The sequence below is a fragment of the Centropristis striata genome, chromosome 3 (genome assembly GCF_030273125.1).
Source record: "Centropristis striata isolate RG_2023a ecotype Rhode Island chromosome 3, C.striata_1.0, whole genome shotgun sequence".
NCBI classification, from domain to species: domain Eukaryota; kingdom Metazoa; phylum Chordata; class Actinopteri; order Perciformes; family Serranidae; genus Centropristis; species Centropristis striata.
In genome coordinates this window covers 8,313,538-8,337,444 of record NC_081519.1, presented here as the reverse complement: position 1 = coordinate 8,337,444, position 23,907 = coordinate 8,313,538, and the positions used below count along the sequence as shown (strand labels likewise).

General features: G+C 37.7%; 3 protein-coding genes across 3 annotated transcripts; all 3 read left to right on the top strand.

The window, feature by feature from the left end:
* Positions 1-1,628: 1,628 nt before the first annotated feature.
* Positions 1,629-7,283, top strand: parp3 (poly (ADP-ribose) polymerase family, member 3). The gene is made up of 11 exons (XM_059328970.1): positions 1,629-1,794; positions 2,092-2,304; positions 2,406-2,531; positions 2,713-2,892; positions 3,059-3,197; positions 3,858-4,081; positions 4,654-4,809; positions 4,929-5,015; positions 5,102-5,279; positions 5,392-5,535; positions 6,277-7,283. The coding sequence occupies exons 2-11, from the start codon at positions 2,110-2,112 to the stop codon at positions 6,447-6,449; spliced, it is 1,602 nt and encodes a 533-aa protein (XP_059184953.1). The 5' UTR covers positions 1,629-1,794; positions 2,092-2,109; the 3' UTR covers positions 6,450-7,283.
* Positions 7,284-8,893: 1,610 nt separating this feature from the next.
* gpr61l (G protein-coupled receptor 61-like) lies at positions 8,894-13,320 on the top strand. The gene is made up of 2 exons (XM_059329542.1): positions 8,894-9,195; positions 10,750-13,320. Exon 2 carries the CDS (start codon positions 10,799-10,801, stop codon positions 12,089-12,091), a length of 1,293 nt encoding a protein of 430 aa, XP_059185525.1. The 5' UTR covers positions 8,894-9,195; positions 10,750-10,798; the 3' UTR covers positions 12,092-13,320.
* Positions 13,321-19,521: 6,201 nt separating this feature from the next.
* Positions 19,522-21,572, top strand: LOC131969005 (caveolin-2-like). The gene is made up of 3 exons (XM_059330110.1): positions 19,522-19,716; positions 20,881-21,068; positions 21,308-21,572. Exons 1-3 carry the CDS (start codon positions 19,522-19,524, stop codon positions 21,480-21,482), a joined length of 558 nt encoding a protein of 185 aa, XP_059186093.1. The 3' UTR covers positions 21,483-21,572.
* The last annotated feature ends 2,335 nt before the right edge of the window (positions 21,573-23,907 follow it).

The window sequence follows — 23,907 nt, the reverse complement described above, 5'->3', positions numbered from 1 at the left end:
TCTGATTTTGAAACAACCTCAGTTGACCAAAGTGCTGTACGGTTAAAATACAATAAAATTCATATATCAATATAGTTATAAATAAAAACAATGAACACAATAAAATACTAAAAACAGTAAAGCAATAAAATGGTAGTAGAAACTCAATCTAAAAACAGAGTTAGAGATAAAAAAAAAAGTAAATAAAAGAGTAAAAAAGTAAAAAAAAAAAAAAAAAGCCAAGGATTCTTACCTAGCTGGGACTGAACGCCAAGGAGAATAAATAGGTTTTTAATAATGTTTTAAAGTGCTCAACAGACTGTGCAGCTCTGACCTCAAAATCTGTTTTACATTTCAAAACAACAATTTTGAACTTGAAACAATATTTCAGTGGTAGTTTAAACAAAACTGTCTGTAAGGAAAGTTGCTAATTATGTGTTATTGGCAAGATAAAGTTATCTTATAAAACTATTTATGACTTTATCCTTTAAAATATCAAAGCAGGAATCCTCAACTGTAAACTGTGGAGTCTGCAGCTTTGCCCTGCTGCTGGTTATTTGCTTAAATTTAGTTAGCATGGTATCCTTTATTATAAAATACCTTATCATCATTGGTGAAATGTACTGAAAAGTAATTTTACTTTTACTTTTAAGTCAAGTAGGCTGCATTTTTGAGCTCCATGTAGTTTCTTAGTTTGACTATTTCTACTCCATTACAATTGGGCGGGAAATATTTAACTTTTTACTGCTTGATTTATTTAATAACCTTAGTCATTAGTGATTTTGCAGATTTAAATTGTTTGTAAACAAACGAACAAGTAGCATAATATGATATTATCTACAGGGAAAGTGTTCAGAATAACTAACTCCATCTATACCATTTTCAACATTAAAGTGACATTAATGCATGTATCAGCAATACGCTATAAACCAGTATGATTCTGTAATGACCCATTCAATCTGCATAATACCGGCTGATATTTTGATGCCAATACGTTTGACTTTTACATAACTAGGCCTTTTCTTGTATTTATTTACTCAGCAATATTGCTTCTTTACCACTGTTTATTATTTATTTTCTTCTAGAAAATAACGTTGCTTAATATCGAAAAAGAAAATACAGGCTGCTAACTTAACCTTTGGTCAGCTTAAATGTTCCGTCTGGACGCTATTTAAATAATAATTTAAAGTCAAGTCAAGTCAAAGTTTATTTATAGAGCACATTTAGAAACAACCTCAGTTGACCAAAGTGCTGTACAGTTAAAATACAATAAAAATCATATATCAATATAGCTATAAATAAAAACAATGAAAACAATAAAATACTTATAACAGTAAAGCAATAAAATGGTAGTAAAAACTCAATCTAAAAACAGAGTTAGAGATAAAAAAGAAAATAAAAGAGTAAAAAAAAAAATGTTTTAAAGTGCCCAACAGACTGTGCAGCTCTGACCTAAAAAAAAATATTATAGAGTAAAATTATCATAGTTATTGTTATCGTTAAATTATCATTATTATATGTTCTTTTTTTTTAGTTTTGGAGAGAACAATACATACTGGAATGAGCTAGGTGGCAGTAGCAGTTATCTCGCTCCGCGGTTCATCCAGTGATCCGCAGAAAGAGAGGAGAGGAGAAGGGAAAAATACAGTGGAGCTCCTCCTCTTCCTCTGACTGTAAACTGGATGTAAACTTACCGAAAATCTGACTCAGACAGTTTAGCCTCCAGGCAGCCCGACGACAGCTTCAACAGCGAGGAGACCCTGACCGTCTGCTGCCCTCTCTCTCAGCCTTGCTGCCATTATTTAAAGTTTAAAGGTGAGTTCCCAGCTGAGGCGAAATAAGGTCATGTTTGGAAAAAACAGGAGGGCGGAGGCTCTGTCACTTCCTTGATCCAAAACATAGCAAAACTACTGTTGCGTCATGGTGAATTACTATTCATTCTGGCTGTATATATTAGCTGCGTGGTTATTACTTAGTAAGTACATGCATGGAGAAATAATTCATTTGTTTTGCTGAAGAGCTGCAGAGAGAGGGCTATCTGCTCAGTGTAGGCATGTCTGAGCTTGTCCAAGCAACATGCCCACATGACCAACAGGGCAAGTTTCTGTGCAGGGTTTTTCAGCAAGGATCATGCCCCCAAAGAGACGAGCTGCCACTGCTGCCAAGGCAGCCAAGGCAGGAAGCAAGAAGGCGAAAAAGGAGCCTGAGGCACCGAAGCCCAAAGATGCCTTCACCTCTGCAAAAGAGGCCCTTCTGGCTGCAGGGCCACAGGTGAAAGGCAAGAGGAAGGTGGATGAGCACTGCTCACTGTCAAACTCCGGAGAGGTAAGCAAAGAAGCTAATTACTGATTTTTATGCAAACCTCATTAAAAGTAAAAAAAAAAACAACCTAGAAATTGAGAAATGTTCTGTATTTTTTCCACCAGGTTTATGAGGACTATGACTGCATGCTCAACCAGACCAACATTGGGCATAACAATAATAAGTTTTATGTCATTCAAGTTGTTAAACAAAGTAACAGCTACTATTCATGGAACAGATGGGGTAGAGTGGTAAGTCAACTACTGATTTCCCCATATATTGTATATTTGAAATTTATCTGCTGTTGTACATGCCCACTTGGATAAAAAAAGCATCTGTTTGAGACTGGACTGACAGTTTGTACAGCTCATGTTTAATTTTGTTACATAAAGCAAATTGCTCCTGATTGCCTCATCTCTTATCTAAATTCAGGGGGAAATGGGACAAAGCAAACTTGTTAATTGTGGTAATGCTGAGGCTGCTGTCAAGGACTTTGAGAAAAAGTTTAAGGATAAGACCAAGAACAACTGGAGCGATCGGGCGAATTTTGTGTCTCACTCTGGGAAGTACACCCTGATCGAGGTGGATGGAGATGAGAACGCAGAGGTCAAGGTAACGTAGCGTAGATCTAACAAGAACAAGGTGCTTCGAATATTAAACCTAGCAGCATCATGTCATAGAATCAGTCACTACACTCCCTGATGGACTTCATTACAGAAAAAACTGAAATTCACTACCAGCTTTTTGTTACTGGCTGTACATTGTTGTGATGTTGCAGGTGGACGTGGTCGATGGAAAGAATGTCAAAGTTACCAAAAATGTCGAAGCTTGTACCCTGGACAAATCTACGCAGAGGCTCATCGGGCTCATTTTCAGCAATGACATGTTCAAGGAGGCGATGGAATGTATGAACCTAGGTGGGTGTGCCTCCGTTTACCAGCCATTTAATACAAACAGGTTCCTGCAGCCTGCAAAAGTTCAGGTTACATAATTACCTGTTCTGTAACATGCCTGTTGGGCTAGAGTGCTTGTGCCTTTAAACTGACTTTTTGCATATTTTAGCTTGATCTCAGTATTCCTTAGACATGCAGGAGATCAAAGGGTGTATAATGTGACCAGTAAATGATTGACCATTGCCACAAACAGAGGCTGAAGTCTGCATTTGCACAATGCATCACCTTATCTCTGCATTTCGAACATAGCTGATCTGTGTCTTTGGCTTTGCAGCAAGATCAATCTTATAGTATGCTTTTTTCTAATGTTTTGAAGTAATTGAAGTAAGATTTTGTACCTTAAACATAGGCATATATAGTGCCAGATGCCTTTTCCTAGCAAAAACAAAGAAAACATATAATAACTAGAAGGGCCTTATCTTGAATTGTTAAGGATCAGCCCAAAGATTTAAGGGGTTCTACCTTGGCCCATGTTACACCCTTCTGTTAAGTTAAATGAATATCGGTCAAGGAGATTTTCCATAATCCTGTTTACAAACAGACAAACCGAAACAAAAACAAAAAAACCCTTTGTTGGTGGTAACTGGTCTGATTTGTAATGTTGTGCGTGTGGATGTTGCACAGACATCAAGAAGATGCCTTTGGGCATGCTCAGCAAGGTTCAGATTGCAAAGGGCTTTGAAGTGCTGGAGGAGATCGAGGAAGCCATGAACAAGAAAAGCAAACACTCACGTCTGGAAGAACTTTCCTCAAAGTTCTTCACCACAATCCCACACAACTTTGGCCGGAGCAGACCACCAGTCATCGACAACGCAGAGATTGTGGAGAAAAAAAAAGAGATGCTCATGGTGAGTTAAACGTTGGAATAAGATCTCATTCTATGATGTTTTCAGGCCCTGTTCAGACCTAATCTAGGTGTGTCTATTCAAACCTGGCATTAGACTGCGTCTCGATTTGCATCTCGGTTGACCACATGTGATCGGATGTCACTTCCCTGCTCTGTATACAAATGAACACAGAGTAAACTTAGAGCTTGTAAAACTGATGTTGCAACGTAACAATACAAGAACACTGCTGTCTTTGCCAGTGTGGAGCAATGGAACAAAAACACTGACATCACAGATTGCATTGTAATAATTATAATAATAATAATAATATTGTAATATCCAGAAAACAAGGTTCACTCTCAGTGGTTTCTGTGGCATGAGAAATACAGCAGCAGCAGACCGAAATGTGGTTAAATGCGGCCCAGAACACCTCTGACTGTGGTCTGAGTAATTGGCTTTCAACTGCATTCTCAATGCGAATTGAGAATGCACCTGTACTTAAAGCTGTCCAATAGTGATCTGGCACATGGTGCTGCCCGGCCTGTACAGGGCCCAAGTCCTAAATTCACTCTTCTTTTATATTTTCTGTAAAGGTGCTGGCTGACATCGAGGTTGCTCAGACTCTGAAGTCAGAGACTGAAAAGGCTCAGGAAGAGATGATAGAGACAGTTCCTCACCCTCTGGACCAGGACTACACCTCTCTCAAATGCAGGCTCAGTCTAATGGACAAGGGCACAGAAACATTCAAGGTACTGTATTATAAGTGATAACAAAAAAGACAAAAAACAAAAAAATTAGAAATCACTCAGATCATATTCTAATTAATGTTGTCCTCCTATCCACTTTAATTATCTTTTTTTATTTGCAGATCATAGAAAAATACCTGAAAGAGACTGGAGGTGACTATCGTAAACCAAAAATTATTGATGTTTGGGAAGTCGATCGAGAGGCGGAGGTAGGAACTGGAGTCAGTGGTTTTTTTTAATGTGATGCAGGAAAGACTGAAGTCATGTGACCTAACGCATATGTTACACATTGCAGGGAGATCGGTTTAGCGAACATGGCGGCCTGGAGAACCGCCGTCTGCTGTGGCACGGTACAAACATAGCAGTGGTGGCAGCTATCCTGAAGAGCGGCCTGAGGATAATGCCCCATTCAGGAGGCCGTGTCGGTCGTGGTATCTATTTTGCATCGGAAAACTCCAAGTCTGCAGGTTACGGTATGGCTTTATGACAAGACATGGATTGAAGAAGATCATAATAACATTGATTACAATCCTAAAAAAATTGTGGTGTTGTAAAAAATAAAATTTTTCTTTCATGTATTTTTAGTGAGCACCTCTAAAACTACCGGAGTGATGTTTCTGAACGAGGTCGCCCTCGGCAGACAACATAACATCACTAGAGATAATAGCTCCTTGAAGAAGGCCCCTCAAGGCTTTGATAGTGTGGTGGCACGAGGATCAGTGGAGCCAGGTACAATACGTTCTCATTTGTATTTTCCTAACTACAAAGCACTTCATTTCTGTTCTACAGATTTACTTTACACTTGGTGGGTGTTATGCTGCGGAGAGCAGTGTTGAATGAGGTGCAATTCGTTCAGACTCTGGCATTATAAAAATGAACTTCTGTAATTTTTGAACTGTCTGTCTCCTAGAGGCTATGGGTATTTTGAATTGTGTCTCATATATATAAAAATAAAAACAAACTCTTTTTTTATTGCTACTTCTTCTACAAATTTGGAGGAATTGTCACCAAATATCAGATTTTTCATGTTACATACAGTTTTATAAAAGTTTGCTAAAAATGCTGCAGACAGGGCTGTTACAAACATGTCATATCTCCTGAATGCTTTGTGCTATTGCAGCCACATTTTGTGTTCATGTGTAGATACCATGTCTGAGTGACTATGACAAATGTATCAATATAATAGTATCATTTGGCCAATAGGTGGTGCTATAGCAGCATAATATAACTATAAAGGAAGGAATCTCTGATTATCTGTCTGTGCATACGATGTCCTTCGCATATTTCATGAAATGTTCATGCAATTGATTTCTCACTTAGGAAGTGCAGTGTCACGTTTGATTGGATGAGTGATTCCTGAGAAATGAGCTAGTATAGTAAATCAAGTCTAATTAAGTTAAGTATCAGTACACTGACAGAGCCACTGTGTTAATATTATGAAACATAATTTGTTAACACCTGTGTTTTCAGATCCATCCAAGGACGTCATCATCACTTTGGAGGGCAAGGAGGTTGCTGTGCCTCAGGGTAAGCCCATAGACCAGCCACAGTTCTCAAATAGCTCCTTCTGCAACAGTGAATATCTCATCTACAGAGAGAGCCAGTGTCGCATTCGCTACCTGCTGGAGCTTAAAATGTATTAATAACTCAGGGAAAGACGCAAGTCCTCTGAAAGAGAAAACTTTTGTCATTCCCTCTATATAATGGGCTTCCGAAAAAGCTTGGCTAGGCTGTTTTCTTAGAATAATACATATTATCTTTGTTATTATTGTTATTGTTCATATGTCCCTATCATGATTCATACATGACTTCTCTGTGCCTTATATTTTGCACACTGTTAAATTGGCCACAGTGTGATAGACTGCACTTCCGTTATAACGCATTCTGACTCACTGTTTTAACATTTTTTACCAGAAAATGAAACATTACTATTCTCTTGTTCTAGATATTTGCACTGTTTTATTTTGAAATTACTTGCTGCACCTTAAGTTCTATTTCGCTTCTCTTTTCTGGCTTGAGTAGCGTACCTTTTAATTATTGCACTTTTTAGTCCAAGTAGTAACTCTTATATAAACTTGCTCCTCAGAGAGAAAATAATATGTTGTATCTTGGATATGTAGAAGGGCTTTTTGGCATGCTTTTTGCAGTTTTAACTATACAGTAGAGCATAAGTGAAATATGATACTTTATGAATGGATAATGTATGTTTACAGACAGAAGTATAAAGTGCAATTTGCGGCTAATGTTCAAGCACTGTTACAAATCTAATATTTGAAAAAACACTGAAAGTGCATCTGCTATGCAAAGTAATGTAAGAAGAAAATCATGAATACAGTAGGTCTTCTAGCTATGCTACAAATGCTAACATATGGTGTCTGTAATGAGTAAGTCCCTTTGGAATGTAATGGCCTCAGCATTTTTGCACTAAGACATTAGTTGAACCAATGATTAATGAATAAACTGAAGTGCCCCTCTGACTTGTTGCAAAGTTTTTTCCTTGTGATGTTGAGCTTAAAGACTCTGGTCTTTTTGGATATCTGCTGTTTGAGGTGTTTTCCAGCTATCGGAGTACTGATTATAACAGGTTATATTCTCATTGGTCATTTTTTACTGATAATGTTTCTCATGCAAGATATTTTCAATACAGTGCTGGGCAATATTTGATTAAAGACAATCTAATTTAATCTAATACACGTTAAAAATGGTGACATGGGTTTGTGATTTTTTTTAAAATAATAAGATGCTAATAAACTTTCTTCAAGCAATAAAGATTGGTAAGAAAAAATAAAAATAAGCCCTTCTTATTAAGGTGGGGTCACCATTAACTAGTTTCTTATTTGCATGAATATGAGCAGCCTTTTGGGTCATTATAAAACACTTATTCTGCAAGACAATATTCTACAATTACCATTTTCTTTGCTCAGATGGGCTTTTTGATGTGATAGAACCACAAGAATAGTCATTCTCACTTAAATATTCTATTCTTATATAAAACACAAAAATACAAGTGGCCAAATAACTAAAATTATGTCTTGCTCATGTATAACACCTTCCTTACTACCAGTAAGCAGTAATTAGGATGTTATTGAGAGGAAACCGTTAATGTCCTTGTATGGTCATACAGAATGATCCATTAAGTACTAGGAAAAAGCAATTATATATTTAAAAGACCACACTATACCACATAGATTTAAGTATTATTAAAAATATATATTAAACTGGCTACTGGAATGGAATGGAACTGATGTCTCTGCAAGAAAGAAATTTATCTGAAAGTCTTAGAGAACAAAAACACATAAACAGGTCTATTCAGTTAATTTTGCATGAAAGTTTGACTCTACAAGTGAGATAAAACAATCTAAACAAGTGCAGGTAACTCAGACACAGTTAATCAGATTGTGGGAAACATAAAATGACTAGTGTTCACACTTTTCTTTTTGTTTGTTTTACAGTAATCAGCTCAATTAAGCTGCTATTAGCTAGAGGAATTGCACACAGTGGTCCAGTTAAGCCTGATTAAGACTTTTTGGGGAGGATAAAAACATTCTGTACTACCTTCTGGACTTCTGCACTAAAACATTTAATAAGATAAGAATATTATACTTGGAATGTAATCTTATATAACAAAACACAAAAGTACAAGTTTGTTTACTTCAGTAATTGAGACTGCTGCTATGTAATACAAGTTACTAGGGGGAAAAAGAAAACAAAAAAACTTTCACATCTACAGATGTTGTCATGCATTCTATTTTTGGGTATATTTTGTGGCTACTACAGACAATGCCTCACTTTTTGTCAGTGCGGCAGTTCAGTTTTTTTATCAGTAATGTTACAGTTGCGTCTGGTCTCAATACATAATACTGCAAAGATACAGATACAGAAGCTGACTGAGTTTCCCCTTTAAACTGGTGGAAATTAAGACCCAGGGAAGACCAGGCTCTTGAAGGGGGACAGTGGAGTGTGTGTCTATTTGAAAGCAAAAAAAAAAAAAAAAAACAGTCACACACAATACAATGTGTGACAGTCACTGCCATACACAGCACAGGACAGGAATGAGAGTGTTACTGGAGGATGGGTGAGGAGAGAGAGGAAGCATCATTTAACATAAAAAACCATCATGGAATCAGTCATCAGTACTTCTTTAACTGAAGACATACATGTGTGATGAGTCTAGACCTCTGGAGTTGCCTTACAGAAAAACTAAACCTCAGATACAAAGTTAACTGGACTTAATGGTATGGATTTTCTGATGGAGGACTGATTATTTTACTACTTGGAAACACAACAAATCAAAGCTGGTTTTGGCCGACTCTATCCAAACTTATGTGGGATTTCAGCAGGAGCCTGGTTAACTTGTTTGGAACCACACAAACACAGAGTGGATTATGGGTAAGTCATTTCATGCTTGATCATTGTTTTTAATGCTGTATGTTTATATTATAGATGGATATTTACTCTCAACTGGTAATCAATCAATATGTTCTACCACACAATGAGATATGAAGGTATTGATATCAGCACACTGTTGCATAATCCTGATGTCAGGGATTGATATTTGAAAAACAACATTTTTACTACATAGACTGTGACAAAGTGTCAAATGTTAAAAATCTGCATAAACAGTGTGTCTGTCTGTGGGTTTTAAAGATGGATGCAGGTAAAGCTTTGATTGTCTTTTAACTTTTCAGCACCTGGAACAATCAACTTGCATTTTGCCAATATTAATGAATTTTTAACTTCACATTTCATTTTTTTCAATACCACCAACAAAACGTACATGTCCATTAGTTCCTTTTACTGATATTGGCTGTCCTTAAGTATAATTTGCCATTTACAAACCTTTTCAGTGTAAATTGCCAGTAATTAACTGGCAGCAGATTTATTTTAGGAATATGGTGTATCACTGGAAATACATTTGCAGTATGTTACTGTATGTCTGTAAATTTACAACACAATACTGCTCACAGTTTTGTCAGTAAATTACTGTTTATTTACGGCCCACTGTACAACTTTTCATTTTAAAATTACAGTGAGTTTTTGTAAATAATGGCATTCTTTTTAAGTGCTGTAATAACTAATTTGTTCTTCCAGATTGCATTGCAATATACAGTATGACACTGTATGACATCACAAAGTAGAATACTGTATATTGCTGTTCATAGTGTTCAAATTTCACTGTAAAACTACATCTAAGGTTTACAGTGAAATATATCATCGGTTTACTACTTTTTCTAGTTTCATTGAAATGAGTGTCTTTACATATGTAATGCCAAACAAGCAAAAATGTATTGGACTTAGGTTTAACCTAAAAAAAAAAAAAAAATAGTAAGGCATATCAAAGCTTATTGTCCTGACAGCTCTTATGTTTAACATCAGCATTAGTGTAAAACAACCATCAAGGGGACCAATGCTGATTTAACATAAACAAGGATTGCTATATTTTATTTATTATTTATCCAATTTACCATGTATCTGTTGATATTTGAAGCGGCAGTTATTCCCAAATCCAACATAGATATTTTTCCTCTTACCTGTTGCTGTATTTATCAATCTGGATTGTTTTGGTGTGAGTTGCAAAGATTTCTTACATGAAAATGCTCACAACAAGCTCTGTGGATTACATTGAGTAAAGGGCTCAGGATTTCTGGAAAGAGACACTGCTGTTGATTTTTTTTTTTTTTTTGCCTTTTAACCACCACAAAATAAAATTGTCATATAGTTTAGTTATATTCAAGAGTAGGGAGCCATCTCTATGGCCAATGTCTCCAAAACTGGGCAACTCTCAGCATAAAAACAATAAAGATTCATAAATAGCACTACATACAAGAAAGTAAAAATGTATTTTTGATTTTGGGGTCCCCAAGTACTGTTATATGCAACTTACAATGTCTGAACTGCTTTTAAAATGTTTATAAATAACTGTTTTGTGTCTTCTTTACCCAGGACATCCGCATATGACATCTGAGATACAAATGGAGGTTGTAAATGAATAATGGCTGACAAGACTGGTCCCATGATAGCCTCTGTGCCAAATCACTCAGTGACTAACCTCACCACGGCCCCATGGGAGCTCAATCCTACTGTTCCTGCCGAGGTGGGCGTTGTCACAAGCTCCCAGTCACAAATCAAAGACCTCTTCGGGTTGTTCTGCATGGTAACCCTTAACCTCATTGCTTTGTTGGCCAACACTGGTGTGATGGTAGCTATTGCGCGTGCTCCTCATCTGAAGAGGTTTGCTTTTGTGTGTCACCTTTGTGCAGTGGACCTGCTGTGTGCCATCCTCCTCATGCCTCTTGGGATCATATCCAGCTCAGCGTTCTTTGGCACCGTGGTGTTTACTGTCCTGGAGTGTCAGGTTTACATCTTTCTTAATGTTTTCCTCATCTGTCTATCCATTCTCACCGTCACAGCCATCAGTGTGGAGCGTTACTTCTATATCGTACACCCCATGCGTTATGAAGTCAAGATGACCATCAACCTTGCCATAGGGGTCATGATCCTAATCTGGGTTAAATCAGTCCTCTTGGCTATGGTCCCGCTGTTTGGTTGGCCGGCTTATGGACATCAGAGCTCTATTGCTGCGGCTCATTGCTCCCTCCACGCCAGCCACAGTCGTGTCAGAGGTGTATTTGCTGTGCTCTTCAGTGTGGTGTGTTTCCTGGTTCCTACAGTGGTTATTTTTGCTGTTTACGGTGCCGTGTACAAGGTAGCTCGTTCTGCAGCCCTGCAGCAAGTCCCTGCTGTGACAACGTGGGCAAATGCGAGCCCTGCTAAGAGTCGCTCGGACTCCATCAACAGCCAGACCACCATGATCACCACCACCCGCACTCTGCCCCAAAGACTATCTCCAGAGAGGGCCTTCAGTGGAGGAAAAGCAGCCCTTACTTTGGCATTCATAGTGGGTCAGTTCTTTGTTTGTTGGTTGCCCTTCTTCATCTTCCACCTGCAAATGTCTCTGACTGGCTCCATGCACAGCCCCGGGGACTTAGAGGAGGCGGTCACCTGGCTGGCCTACTCCTCCTTTGCCGTCAACCCGTTCTTCTACGGCCTGTTGAACAGGCAGATCAGAGAGGAGCTGATAAAGTTTCGCCGCTGCTGCTTGACCCAGCCGGCGGAGTTTGGGACATCCAGCCACGAGGGCTCCCTTCAGGAGAACTTCCTCCAGTTCATCCAGAGAACCACCAGCACGACTGAAACCACATCGAGCTGTGCTAACTCCCGGCCCAGGAACACTTCAGACCAGGGGGTAAAGATCCCGGGACAAATACCTGAGGAGCACGCTTAAATGTTGACCAACATGAGTTATGGACCACAGTGCTAACATATTAGCCATGTCAGTTTTTTATGTTAGCAGGCCGGATAGGTTCACTTTTGAAGTCTGTCTTAAAAACAATACTGGCATGCTCTTATGTACATTAAAAACATTTCTGGTCACTGTAATCATTCCTCTTGCCTATGCTGGCCACAAAACACATCCCTTCTTTCAGTGTAGATGAAGGAGGAAAAAATCCATGTTCATTGTTCTGTGAAAAAAAAATCTCCACTTGATTTGGATAATTCGGTCTCCTGAGAACTAATATTATATTAAGCTGGATTTGGAGAGGTGTGTTGCATGGAACAATAATTTTTGGATTTTGTTACACAACACTGACAATAAAACTGCTTTAAAAGAGATTTCTTTGTGGCCTGTATGGACCATAGACCGTAATAAATAAGTTGACATATGTCACTCATTGTTTTGTGAACTACTGTAGCCTTAAGTTTGGCATTTTGACCAGCGTGATCTTGGATATTTGGAGCCAGAAGTGACAGGAGGGAGGTTACCAGGCCTGTGCAGCCTTGTTCAGCATAGCAAATGCTAAGTTGCCAGATATAGCTTCGTTAGCAAGTTGTATCTGTAATTCATATTAACTGTGATGTAATTTGAGATAAGTTTGGCTAGTGAAAAAGGGTTTAAAGCAAACACTTTTGGGCAACCAAAGTGTTACAATTAACTTTCATGAACTGAAAACACACTGTGAAAGGATGAAGCACTTGTGCTTTGGCTTCACTTTTCAGGCCCGAAAAGGTCGTCCACTTCTTTAAGAGAAGGTTATAGACAGGTGGAGCAGCACTCCTTTGTAATGCATGTGTCAGTAAGGTTTAAAGATAGACTTGAAAAAATGTGACCCTATCCTTTAAATATCCACTGCCTTTTATTGTCTAATTCAGGTAGGCTTTCTGATTTTAGGTCAAGGTGCTATGGCTGTACTGTAACATGTAGTATTGAAATAGTGATAAACATTCCCCTGTGCATAAAATTCATTATTGTTCCAAATGGGTTGATGTTAATGATATTTGTAAAAATGGTTTTATATATGTTTTTAAAGGCGAAAAATCTGGATTGTAACTACAATAACAAGGTTATGATTGGATGATTATTTACATTTTTTATTATATTTAATTAGTGATAATTTGTATTCCACTGTATCCTTTTTTTCATGCCAATAACAACATGAATATTCAAATGCTTTATTCGTGGCTCAGTCTGTTGAAGTAAAGTGTCGCATGTAAATGTTGCCAAGCGGTGATATAACAAACACGGTGGCCTCTGCAGTGACAAGCTCTCATGAATCTGAGGGACAATACCTCCGAGTTCCTGTGTGCAACAGATATGCTGATAGATGGTGAATGTCATTGGCCACTGTCGTCATGGAAATTGAGTGAGCCTGTGACTCACATAGCAACGAGCACCTTTAGGCTGGATGTATGAGCTTTAGGTCCTGATTGGGGACTACTAATTCTGGTCAGTGCCTGATTTTCACATGCAGACTGATTACATGAGGTCTATAAGTTCAGACAGCAGCGCATTAACATCTGAATAGAGGGCAGAGTAGCACAAGTCCATGCAAATATGGACTTCTATAATAGTGACACAGGCACAGGGAGGCGGAGATGGTGAATTTACAATGGAAATCATTACTGGGCATTGATAACCCTCTGAGAGTGGTAACAAAGTGCTGTTTTATGGCCTCTGCTGTTTGTATTAGTCTTTCACAAACAGCGGTCACGGGGATTAAAGAGTGTGGTGAAAGCACATAACGGCAAACACCATTTTGCTGTATGGATGTCACTAACAGGAGGGTACACCACTCTTAAAGCACTGTGCTTGTTTACTTAATACTTTGAGGTGAATGCATACACACACACGCGCACGCACGCACGCATACACGCACGCACACACACACACACACACACACACACACACACACACACACACACCACAGCACAGCACAAAAACATGATGTGAGACTTTTTATCCATTCATAAATATAAATGTCTGTTTCTCTCTTTGTCTCATATAATATATTTTCTCTTTTAAAATGAGAATTCAGGACTTGACAGTTGCAGACAACATCTATAAAAGTGCATGGTGAGATTTGAATTTCATGAACCCTTGTGCCCATGCAAAGATAAAAACAAGGTTGAAACAAAACATTAACTGGATCTAAATACAGCATCTGTAAAAACCAAACATCAATGAATAAAAATAAGGACACAGTCTGGAGGACCATCATATCTCTTTTTGTGATCTAAGGGCTTTTGAATCACTTGCTAAAAAAATCTCCTTGCAGCTGCATTAAAACAGGTTAGAAATACATGACTATTTTGTTCTAGGATCATCTGGAAGGACAGATGTGATCGTGGAGCAAATTTTATCCTGGTAATGGTGGGTAAGTAAAGTGGGTTTTTTTTTTTTTTTAATTTGGAATCATTTTTCATTGGTGCCTGTTAGTCCCCCTCCAACATTTATATATGTTTTTCAATCTACAGTACTGTGCAAAAGTTCCAGGCAGGTGTGGAAAAAATGCTGTAAAATAAAATTGCTTTCAAAAATACAAATCTTACTAGTTTGGGTAACGCTTTATAGTAAGGTCCTTAATAACCATTAATTAACAAGTAATAAGGCATCTTGCCACCTAGGGGCCGATCAATAAAAACTTAAAGGGTTATCCTCAGGAGGGCATTGACAATAGTTGTACCAAGTTTTGTATAATAATGCACAAACTATCCCTTTAATCCTCATACAGTGTCTGAAGGAGGACTCTTAACTGATATGTATAAGTTAGAAGAGGCAGGTAGCAATGGTGGAAAATAACTATGTACATTTACTCAAGTACTGGACTTAACGTAAAATTTTGAGGTACTTTTATGTACATTTTATGTAACATTATACTTCTACTCCACTACATTTTGAGACATATATTGTACTTTTTATCTGAACACTTCTTCCACCACTGTCTTTTTTACTTCTTTACTTTTTTTTTTTTACATTTATTTTTCTTTATTTATGTATTTATTTATTTTTTTATTATTATTATTTTTTTTTATTTTATAATTATTTTTTTATTATTTTTTCTGCATTTCTGCGCATGCGCGGCCTTTCCGGCTTCTGCGCATGCGCGGCCCTGCTGCGCTTCTGCGCATGCGCGGTTTTCAGCGCTTCTTCGCATGCGCGGCTTTTCCGCTTCTGCGCATGCGTGGTTTCTGCGCATGCGCATTGTCCAGAAAGGCCAGAAATGCAAAAAGCCGCGCATGCGCAGAAGCGAAAACAGCCGCCCATGCGCAGAAGCGGAAAAAAAAAAAGGGTGCGCATGCGCAGAAGCGCAGAAAGGCCGCGCATGCGCAGAAACGCAGAAATAATAATAATTTAAAAATAATAATAATAATAAATACATAAATAAATAATAATAAATAAATACATTTAAAAAAAAATTAAATAAAGAAAAAAAATAAATGTAAAAAAAAAGTTTAAAAAAAGTAAAGAAGTAAAAAAGACAGTGGTGGAAGACGTGTTCAGATCCTTTACTTCAGTAAAAGTACTAATACCACACTGTGAAATGACTCCACTCCGCTCATTTTAACTACCTAATAAACTTTTAAGTGGTTTAATTTATAAAAATGGGTAATCATTTTAAATGTATCATGTTTTTAATTTTAAATCTTGATCTGAAAAGTAACTAAAGCTGTCAGCTAAATGTAGAGGAATAAAAAGCACAATATATGTCTCAAAATGTAGTGGAGTAGAAGTATAAAGTTACATAAAATGTACATAAAAGTACCTCAAAATTTTACTTTAAGTCCAGTACTTGAGTAAATGTACATAGTTACTTTCCACAATTATTGTCAATGCCCTCATGAGGGTAACCCTTTAAGGTTTTATTGATCGGCCCCTAGATGGTCTAATTTCATATTTGGTACCGTGGCCACACTATAACACTTAAGGCAATGAAATTCATAGGGGTGGTATAGACTGGCCCCTGTAACGCACACACCCCGACGGCAGCATGCCCCGACACGCGTGTACTGCGAGGACCCGTTCAGTACTGCTTGTTTTTTTTTTGTATTTCATCCATGGTCCATTTTTGTGTGTGATTTCGCTACATTTTATCGTCATTTTTTCAGTAAACAAACAATAGAAACAACAGAATTTAGGTAAATAAAAACACAAATTTCAATTAAATTAAAGAATTATATTTAACAGTTACAAACATTTTAGCATTACAAGATGAAAAAGTGTTTTGTATTTCATCCATGATCCAAAATTTTTAATAAAATCGTTATTTTACAAACCAGGCATGGTACCAGATTTAAACTAAACCAACATTTGTTCAATAGAGGATCTACAGACTTCATCCACAATCACAGCACAGTATCGGCGGCTCTTCATCACCATGGTTTCCACACACACAGCATTAATCATCAGCTAATCAGAGCCCACTACTGCTGCCGTGCTGCTGCGATTGGGAACACAAACACTTTAGTATTATTGGAAGCACTGAGCGTAAATGAGCTATTTGTGGTATGTGTGCGTGGAAAGTGCAGCTGATTCAAACAATCATAAACATGAAGGGTTTTTTAAAAACTACAAATACAAACCGTGGCCAACAGAGTGTGCTATATACCAGTGGATTCTCCTTTCTGTGCTCAGTTCAGACATTTCTCACCAGAACACTTCTAGGTATTTTCAACAAACAGTGAGATACGTGTTGTCTACTAGGTGTCTGGTCGAGCTCTTTTCATAATGACGTCTCAGATTGCTGTCTGTCTGCGGCCAGGTCTGACCTGCTCATCAGTATAAACAAGGCCTGTTAACAAGTGTGACAGTAACATCTGTCTTAACTTGTTATGTTGCCGGTCAAATTGACCCATTTCAAAGTTTAAAAAAAGTTAAAAGTATTTTTTTCGAGATGAAACTTCTTCTGCTTGGCTTAATACGTGTAATCAACATATAAAATGAAATGGTTCATTTCACATATTTGCATGTTTATATTACATAGATACTGAGGTGATTCATGTTACTTTATCAACATAACAAAATAATTGTTTTCAAAAACTCAATGTCATGTACAACTACTGTATTTTATATGTAGGTCTTTCCAATGTACATAAAAAAAGTTTTATGGTGCATTTTTTTTTTAAATGAAAAAAAAAGTGAATTATCCTCATTGAACCATTATCTGTGAAAGGTAATGAACGCCATTGCACTAAATATTGAATGAGATGGTTAGTAATGGAGTTAATCATGAAATATAAACAATGTTTATTGAGATTTTTTGGTTTCTGACACTTTTGGATAATTAAACATTATGCTGTTCCTGAGAAACAAACATAACAGAAGGGTTAAACACATCTTTTTGATAATTATGTATGTACATTCCACATACTCATTGCAATTTATTCTGTAAACATCTGCAAAATCCTAAGGCAATATTTTACACATTCCTTTCTCTTTGTTTCAAACATTACTGCTTTTTTAATTAAAAAAGACACACATAACATAATTAACATAATTTTCATTTATGTTATTGTAAATCTTTTTTAAAATATGTAATCTATATTATGTAGGCCTATTATAATCCATATTACTATTTTATTTGTTTTTCTTACTGTTATATGTTACTTAATGTTTTTAATTGTTATGCCAAAAATACCAAGTAAATTCCTTGCACGGTAAAGCCTACACGGCAATAAATCTGATTCTGATTCCATCTATGAACTAGACATTATAATCCATATAAGCAGTGTGTGTGTGGTCTGAGGAGTTTATCCTAATTTAATTAAGCAGGAGAACCTGAAAGTTGACTAGTTGAAAAATAAACATTCCTGGTGTAAAAAGACAAGTAATTTCATGCTCTAACGTGTGTTACAGACCAACCAAACCACTACTCAAATAAGATAAGATGATGAAAGCGTTAGGAAAACTTGGAAAGAAATGAGTAATGTAGTGTAATAAATGTACAAATGAATCTTGCTGATACAGACTACTATACAAACATGACTTCACAGTCAGTGTAAATTAAAGGCAGTGCTGGGTATGTAACAGAAAGTGGACTACATGTACCAAAAAAGATATAAAAGTCTGGGTGAAGGTGGCAGCTGCCCCGAGGCCCTGGACCCTGAGGGGCCCCTGAAGGTTCCAGGTTCACTTTGTGTAACTTGGTTTGTTGTGATTCTATTAGCTGCAAGCAAAAATATTAACAGACAGGATGAAAGGGCTGAAGTGTAAGCTCATCTTAAAATGAACATTTGATTGTTTAAATTTTCACTGCTTTTTCTCTTAGTGTATGTGCATTTTATTGCCTCCCAGAAGAGTACAGAGTAAATTGAGCATTTCTGCTCAATTTACAGCAACTGTCATTTTTTGAGAAAGGTTAACTGAAAATCCAAACTCACAGAGCATTCTAACTTGACTGTAGTTCCCCTGGGCATCTTTCAGCTCATTGTTCACATTTTTTGGCTAACCCTACTGTTTCAGTCCACTCTCCCCGCTCTCATTGTGTCATTTTTACATAAAAATGTTTCACACAGACAAAGTTTTCACTATCTAGTACTGAACACTGAACATAAGATGTTGCCATTAGCCTTTGTTGTAAGCTAACACTTGTCTGTTACATTAGCCCGCTACTGCTAGCCCCTATCAATCACACTGCAGTTAAACAATTAAAATAAAGTAAAATGAAAGACATTTGAGTTGTTTTTGTTGGTCACGATAATCCCGCCCCCAGCCTCTGGCTCAAGACCAGAAAAGAGTTGGTGGCGCTCTGGAACCAGTTTTCCTGGCTGAGGGCCAAAAACGTACTTGGATTCATCAGGTGAACAGAAACATTATTCTAAATCAGGATAGCTTTGTATCTGCTTGATATGAACATAAACAACTTGCTGCTAACAAGGTCATACCAACTTTACAAGGTAATGGTTCAAAAGTCAGTTGTTGCAGGTTGAGATCTTTATCAGATTAGCTGATATTGTCTTTGGTGGTGTTCATATTCTTAAATAGGCTCACTTTAATGTTCCTAATGAATGAAGCTGTTGAAGCGCAGATAAGTCTGTTCTTTATGGATCAACAGTGCCAACTGCCAACTCTGTCAGTGCCAAGTACTCCCTCTGATCATCTTCACTCCTTTAATATTTATAGAGGAAATGAAGTCTGATTAGTGATGCCCGGTGGCCATTTCTCACACAGGTCCAAATGAGACTTTCCATGTAGTATGTCACATGGAAAATGTCACTAAAGACAAGCCTTTAAAAGCCAATAAAGGCATTCCTCGGCAGGGAGCAAGGCAGTCAGCAGTCCACTATGTTCCACCTGGGTGTCAGGGACAAGCCCACAGAGGTTAGAGTGGAGAGCCATCCTCCTGCTACGCCCTGCTCATCCTCCATATTTCCAATGACATGAGCACAGCAGTCACCAGAGCAGAGACACAGCTCAGCTTAGTGGAAATGGAGGACCAGACAATACTAGACAAAACACCGGCAGAGGAGCTGATGGAGGTGGGTGTACAATCTGAAGATCTGAACTCCACCCACAGTGACACGAGGCCTATGGCTCACAGCAGGGATCCCAGAGGAATCAACAAGAGTCTTAAGGTAATGAGTGTGCACTGTCACAGGGGTTAAACCAACATAAAACACATGTAAAGCTTCACACGTATGTTACTTCTGTCTGGAAATCCTGAGAGGGTAGTAGGATTAACAAACCCACTGTAAATGGTCATACCGCTCCTACTGTTTCCACTGACTCACATGTAACACTGGAAAGTTGGACAGGAACGGAAAATCTACGTATGGTTTTAGCGATGATGAGGATGAATACGATTTAAATCTTTAAAAACATTAATTCTTTATGTTCTATCAGCATTGCATCTAACACACATGTTAATTAAAAATGTGTCATGGCAAATCTTAGGTCATTGTATCTTTTCTTTTCTTACATTGTTTCAAAATCATAACAGTAATAAGACTGACAATAACAGGAGTGTGAATTTAGCACAGCAGTAACAAATACATGAGATGTAGCCTTGTGACATCAATACTAATAGCATGAGAACACTTAGCACCTTCAGATGGTTTTTCCCAAACTTAAACATAATAACATCTCAGGAATAATTTGCCTTTGAGTAGCTGAAACTGTTTAGACTGTACATTTAGAATGAAATCCTGAACTTTTCTTACAATCTCAAAAATACAGAACATGTATCTATCTATCTATCTATCTATCTATCTATCTATCTATCTATCTATCTATCTATCTATCTATCTATCTATCTATCTATCTATCTATCTATCTATCTATCTATCTATCTATCTATCTATCTATCTATCTATCTATCTATCTATCTATGAAAATATGCCTTTTGGATATTTATGCATGTATGGTCCTGGCAGAATGAAAAAGCATTAATTGGGTATGGCCCGCCACTGGCTTTCATTCAATATGAGACTAAGTAGATCAAGTTAATGTGGTAAATATCAATATGCTGCATTATACTGACCTCAAGTGGACATGATCATATACACAAGTCTATTTTCCCCCTGGTGATAAGATCCTACACTGCAATATAAAAGTGAGTAAAGAGTGTTGTAATTAAAACTTTTGCATGCATGACCCACCAGTCTGCATGTTAAGATGTTATAATATATAGCTTTAGTGCCTACATACCCAACCCCCAGTTCTCACTATTATATTACACAGAAGCTTGAGGCAAACCTGTCCCTCAGAATCCCTCACAATGTCTCTGCGTGTGTCTTGAGGTCACGTTTGAAGATGTGATTGCAGAGCCTCCCTCTGTGCGGAGCTTTGATAGAGTGTGGCTGTGGAGTCACGCCCTGTTTGAGGTGTCCAGACTGTGGATCTACCGCCTCATCTCCCTCCTTCTGGCTGTGCCGGTCTCACTGGCAGCAGGGATCCTCTTCGCCGTGCTCAGCTGCCTGCACATCTGGTAGGACTGTCGTCACACTGAGATGAGATAAGCTTACAGGCATGGGTGAACTGCTAAACACTTTTCTGGTAAATAAGGGTAATTTAGTAGGAAGTTGAACTACAAATGGTATCTCAACCTTTCCCCTAATACATGTTGTTTTTCTCCCAAGTGGGAATAGTTTCAAAAGTGTAGAAGGATTTCTATGTTTTATTAACGAGATGAGCTCACTTTTTGTCCACTTTCCTGTATCCCTCCAGGTTAATCATGCCCTGTGTGCAGCTGCTTCTCATCAACATGCACTGGGTTCAGACTGTGTGGGGCAGCATACTGAACATTCTCATCAGCCCCTTCTTTACCAGTGTTGGAAAATGTTGTGGTCGAATCAACATCCATCTGGCACAAGATGAAGAAAGAAAAACACATTGTGTGTAAATGTTTAGTTAAAAGTGAGAAAATCCTGTGAGAAGGTGTTAATTGATTTATAATCATTTATAAATAATGATTTGTGTTCGGTCATGCTAGTGGAATGTATGACCTTTTGTACTTATAACTAATATTAGTAAAAAATATTGCTTATTATTTTCATTCAGCTAATTTCAATTGTCTGTGATTATTTTGTATTTTGCTCAACTGACATAATATCTGATATATAGTCATGGGAAAAAATCATTGGGCCCCCCTTTTTCTTCAACTTCTTGTTCATTTTAACTAAGGGTACATTTGTTTGGACAAATATAACGATAACAAGCAGCCAACCTAGCCATTTTCCATGGTTTTCTAGATAATAACCAAAATCATTATCAAGAAAACCATGTAAAATGCCTAGATATAAGCTCTTAAATTAAATTCTTATGAGCTATTTTTGTTGTTATCATTGTATTTGTCCAAACAAATGTACATTTAATTGTACCAGGCATTAAAATTAACAGTACATTGAAGAAAACAAGGGTTTTCTAATAAATTTTTCCATGACTGTCAAGCTGTCCCTTTCGTGATGATTTATGTTACAAAGTAACTCTAGGCCAGGGCTTGAACAAGCATGTTTTAATATTTTGGGGGGTGAATGGTAATAAAACAATTTCATGCACATAAAAAATGCAAAACCAAAGCAAAAAGCTTTTGCGATGCAATCACAAAATTGAGGATTTTATGAAAAAAACACAGTGAAAAATTACTGCTCTCTGGAATAAAGGTATGTGAGAGCTTTGAAATGTATAGTAAAAAAAAAAAAAGAAGATAATTTTGTATGTGTGGAGTAACACACTGAGCACTGTTTATTACACTAAGCCGAGTTACTGATACCCACTCTAACCATTACATTCTATATGACTCTAAATATAGGCCTGAGAGCCTGGCATGTCTGTCTACATTAAATGAAAGACAGGAGCCAGTGCAGCCTCAGCTGATTGCATAGACACCCGTAGAGACAGAGGTATGCCCACCATGACTCTCTGCTGAGCTATTTCTGTACCTCTGCCTCCATGCCTAACTGGCCTCTACTCTCTCCACTGCCACGCCAAGAATACTCCTCTAATTGGGTTGGCTCCCGATCACATGCGCTCCTCCCTCCTCTCTCGTCCCTGTCTCTGCCACCAGGGAACCGGGGCAAGAAATACCAATACTTGCTCCGAAGTCACGCTTCCTGCACTGTTCGTTCTTACACCCCACTGACTGAGATAAATAGCAACAGAGAGCTGGGGGTGCTGAAAGATCTTGTACCAGTTTTCATGGGCACCTCCTCCTCCTCGCCCCCCTCTTTTGGCAGCACCACTCTGTATGAGTTTGTTTATGTGACCGCCTGAAGTAGAAAGCTATGACTGATAGCAACAACTGCACAGCTTAAGGAAGACTGAATCAGAGTTTATTTCTGGGGACTATTGGATTTTATATATTTGTGCAGGCTAAAATCAGAGATATCTGGAGTAAGAGGCTCAGGACCCGCCTTGTGCGAAGTCTCTCTATTGTGCACCACTGTGATTGAACTACGTTGTTGTTATGATTTGGATTATGAAAGCAAAAAATATTTTTTTATATATATTTTATGTTTTGGGGTGCAACATATGCAGACATTAGCAATTGCAAATTTATTTAGCATGCATTATAGCCTCCTAACATGTCCTCTGTGAACAACATGGGCTCAGTTAACAATAAATAGGTTAAGAAATAATACAAAAACAACAGAAACTCTGAGTACGTCTGAGGGCAGCAATATAATACTTTATAGAGTGTGTGTCAGCTGTCGGGTAGCAATGGCGAGAGGACGTACAGTCATGTCAAACCTTCCCAGCATATCAGATACCCAAATTAAAAAAACTATACTGAACACAAACTTACTGAAGGGTTTAATATCAATTAATATAGTGGTATGAACCATGACATAATATAAACACAAAGGGGAAAAAAAATTCAGCATGACAAAACATTCTGGTTAATACCAAACATGGACTCTTATATACAGTTCGAATAAGGTTCCTTTTAATAGCCTAACCTGTTGTGCCCTTGGTCCTTATACCACCTAACATATTTCACGGTGTATAATAAACCCACATAGGCAACATCAGTTCTGCCCCGCTGCTTCTCCTTAATGCCCGGGGTCCAACTCAGATAATAGGGATCTCACACGCTTTTTTTTGAAGTGCACACACATGAATTATTTATGGAGCAGTATTTATACACATATGTGAAAATCTACAGAAGTATGTACTCTGGACCCCCAGTATCTATATAGAGAGACATATAATTTGAAAAGAGGAGAAGGAATCCATTTGTACCAACACTGTCATGATATTGTGTCAGGAAGGGGAATATAATGCTTCAAAGTTAGAGGATAAAAAACTGACATTGTCATTTTCAAAGT